At 36.4% G+C, this 3492-nt stretch overlaps 1 protein-coding gene across 1 annotated transcript in view; it reads right to left on the bottom strand.

The window, feature by feature from the left end:
- LOC138059777 (E3 ubiquitin-protein ligase rnf213-alpha-like) overlaps window positions 1-3179 on the bottom strand; it is a 212574-nt gene extending 209395 nt beyond the window's left edge. Inside the window, 1 exon segment of the mRNA XM_068905393.1 lies at window positions 2910-3179. Coding sequence (XP_068761494.1) covers window positions 2910-3117 — 208 coding nt within the window. The 5' untranslated portion in view covers window positions 3118-3179.
- Between the last annotated feature and the right edge of the window lie 313 nt (window positions 3180-3492).

Here is a 3492-nt window from a genome sequence, read left to right as displayed (position 1 = left end):
AATATTGTTAACGGCTTATTGAATGCAAGATATCACTTCATATTCATTATTGTAGTGAAAGGCATTTAAACAGCAAAGTCAAACGAAAAAAATAGGCCAGATATAGAACCACAGATTAATTAAAAAGATTAATTAATGAGTTACTGGTCTGCCTATAAAATGAAAAAAATAGCTTAGTAATCTTGGATTATTGAATTGCGTGTGACAGTTGCTTTAGGCGCAAAGAGCAAAGGTACAGACTGTAGGGAAAGACGTGACAGAATTGAAATACTTCGCCCTTGGCCAGACTCAGAACCATAAGTAAGTGTGATCTGTTTGGTTTAAGAAGGTAAGTTGTGGTCAAAATAACTACACTGGACGCATCGTTTCTGAGAAGATATGCGGTTTTACTAGTAAAATACAAAACCAAGAAAGATTGAGTAATATAAAAGGAAAATGAGTAACATTGGCTTCGAGGCTGACATGTTGATCATTTCCAAGTTCAATGCAACTTATTTTTAACTGCAAGTTAAAGCGTGAATTAATTTGCTGTAGTTTTTAGTTCTACTTTTCCTGTGAATAAAGCACAGTAATATACCTGACAAAGACTTGTGAATCATCAAATTCAGCTTGACAGTAGTCAATACTAAAATTAATAACAGCTTGATTCACACTTAAGTACACTGACATTAATCCCTGTCTGGACAGTATCTGGATGTGAGACCATTGAGAATCACAACATATGATTGCCTTTCGGCAATTTCTTGAGGTCACAAACATGGGACCGAAACTTCTACTTTGATGCTAAAAAATGTGAACTAAGCAAGATACAGATTTTGTAGCCAGCTTTATGCAAAACAAATATATTGATACAAAGGTTTTTAGGAAGAGCAAAACTATTTGATTCATCTGTCAAAACATCACAGTCATTTTACCAATCATAATGTTGAAGTTTGTCTGGACAGAGTAAAATGTTTTGTGATTGAAAAAGACAAAAAGGTTAGAACTTCACTGTGGTTGGAAATCATCAAATATAAATACACTGTATATGTAGCCCATGTTTCCATAGGGTTCCAATTTAAGTGTCGGGAATAAAAAAATGCCATCAGTAACAAAATTTGCAACAACAAAACAACATAAATTTTGCACCGTGAATATAAAAAGTTGCAATCAGCAAAAAAAATTTGGGATATTTTTGCTAAATGCAATTTGATCAAGTTACCTTGCATGTTTACTGACAACCCATGAAACAAAGGATGCATCTCTGACAAAAAGATGGCATTCACAAGCTTTTTGTTTTTGTCAGTTTGTATTTCCCTTCAAGTTTTATAACGTTTGACAAGAATTCAACACAAAGATCACAATCATCCAACCTCTGAGGTTGACCATTGTTTTAGCAAATCAAAAATTTACACTTCCAGACCAGGGCCCGGTTGTTCGAAAGCCGATTAACTAAATCCAGGATTAGCACAAACTTTTGTTTCATGTTTTCAACTTTTTGGTGAAAGTTTCTTTTGCTTATTTCCGTTTTTTAAGATTGACTTAAAGTTTTGCCGAATATCAATGCTGAACAGCATTTGGGAGTAGAGAAATAAATTCCTTGGTTAATTTTTAATCAGAGATTAGTGTTAATCGGTTTTCTAACAACCGGGCCCAGGTTGTTAATTTTAACACAAGGTAATTCTATCGTTTTTGAAATAAAAGCTGCTTTATTATTTATTAGCGTCACATCTGATACTGTATTCTTTATACTACTCTTGCTGATTTTGGGGCTCAATTGTTGAAATTTAAGCACACTTCCAATAGACTTGTGTATTTCCGTGATTTGGGCACATGCTGGGTGCCTATTTGTCACCACAGACTTACAGTCTTAAAACCCCATGACAAAGGATTATAGTGCATTACCCACATAAAATTTACATAACTGGGATGCAGGTCTTGATTTTACAAGATACAATTCCTTGAGTGGGATCTTTCACATGGAACATTGTTCTTCCAAAGTTCATCTAATTGGGGACAGAAACTGACTCAAGCATACCAGTCAGCTGGGAAGCAATCCTGCTATAACTTTAGGCAGGGAATTTAGCCTACATTATACTGGCACCCTATATAGACCTCTTTCATAATGGCGACAAATAAAATGTTCGTTTGTTTTAATGATAATGAGCCTTTCTTCCCTCGCTACGACGAGAAAACTTCAAAAGAATATTTGTTTGAAAATGGGGGCAGTAGGTCTAATTACCATAAATAAAAAAGAATGTAAAGATGGTCGCCATTTATGAAAGTGGTTTATGGATCTGCCATCTTCCATTTAACTTGATTTCCAAAAAGCCAAGACAACTGGATTTCGCCGTAAGCACACCTTCGCACGTGGCGAACGTACTTTTTTCAATGTTCCCTAACATGACATGGTGTTGTAAACAAAAGTTTAACTGCGGCTTTAATTAAGAAAGAATGTTCGGTTATATGCAATTTAGCACGCAACATTATACGTGGCTAGCAACCACCATAATCTACATAGAGACACAGATAACAATCCTGAAATGTACAATATTGCTGGTGGACAAACAAAAGGAGCTATTGAGAAACTTTTTGCCTTCGTTCACCAACATTGGCGGCGATGACATGACGTACAAACCACCAAAATTTTGCTTTCGTTTCAGAATTTACTTCGGAATGCACTGAGACTAAATAAAGAATCATGGCTACTCATTTTCCACAAGAGAGCCTCTAAATCTTGCATGTGGTGACCTTCTTTCCTATTCAGGTGGTTGGAATTGGAGTATATTAAATTTCAACCCGAAAGAACCGTTTGATCCGAAGGAAAGGGAGAGTAGGTGTGTTCGCCTTGAATACAATAAATCAATATTTATTCATGCCGCTTGTTAGCTCAACATAAATGACAGTATGATAACAGTCTGAATACCTACCAGTGGAGCCCTTTGCATTGCAATGAAGATCATCGCATTGTGCCGCTACTTGTTTGGAATCTTCCGACAGCGGAGCAGTGTTTTCATTTTGCGCCGATGTTGTTTTCGTATCTTGCCGCAAATTGAAGCCACATTCAAAGCAAAATTTACAAGTTTCTTTTAACTCTTCATTCTGACTGAAAGGACAATCCGGATTAGGGCATTTCATTGTCTTTGTTTCGGGGTTCTTTAAGGTTCAAGCATCGAATAAACATTTTAGGATAAGGCCCATCTACCTTTCATGACCGTGGGCATTCTGGATTCTTGGAAAGGCGGAAGTACTTCTTAGAAGCGAGATTTTTATGCAACCAACCACAGGCACGCAACGCTACGCAACGCTCATTGCACACCGGAAATGAAATCTTCGCTTCAAGGCCTTTATTAAGCGAACTTTTGCATTTTTAACAACAATTCTGTTTTGGATCTAGAAAATTCTAACGTTCAGAAATTTTGCCCGCAATTAGCGAGGGCTAATCGAGGCGGGAAAAAGAGGAAAAAAGGAAAAACAATCAGACGTTCAAAAACAATTAAATTTTATCATGAG

The sequence above is a fragment of the Montipora capricornis genome, chromosome 8, assembly GCF_036669925.1.
Source record: "Montipora capricornis isolate CH-2021 chromosome 8, ASM3666992v2, whole genome shotgun sequence".
NCBI classification, from domain to species: domain Eukaryota; kingdom Metazoa; phylum Cnidaria; class Anthozoa; order Scleractinia; family Acroporidae; genus Montipora; species Montipora capricornis.
The sequence above is the reverse complement of the archived record's forward strand: the minus strand, read 5'-3'. Positions and strand labels throughout refer to the sequence as shown.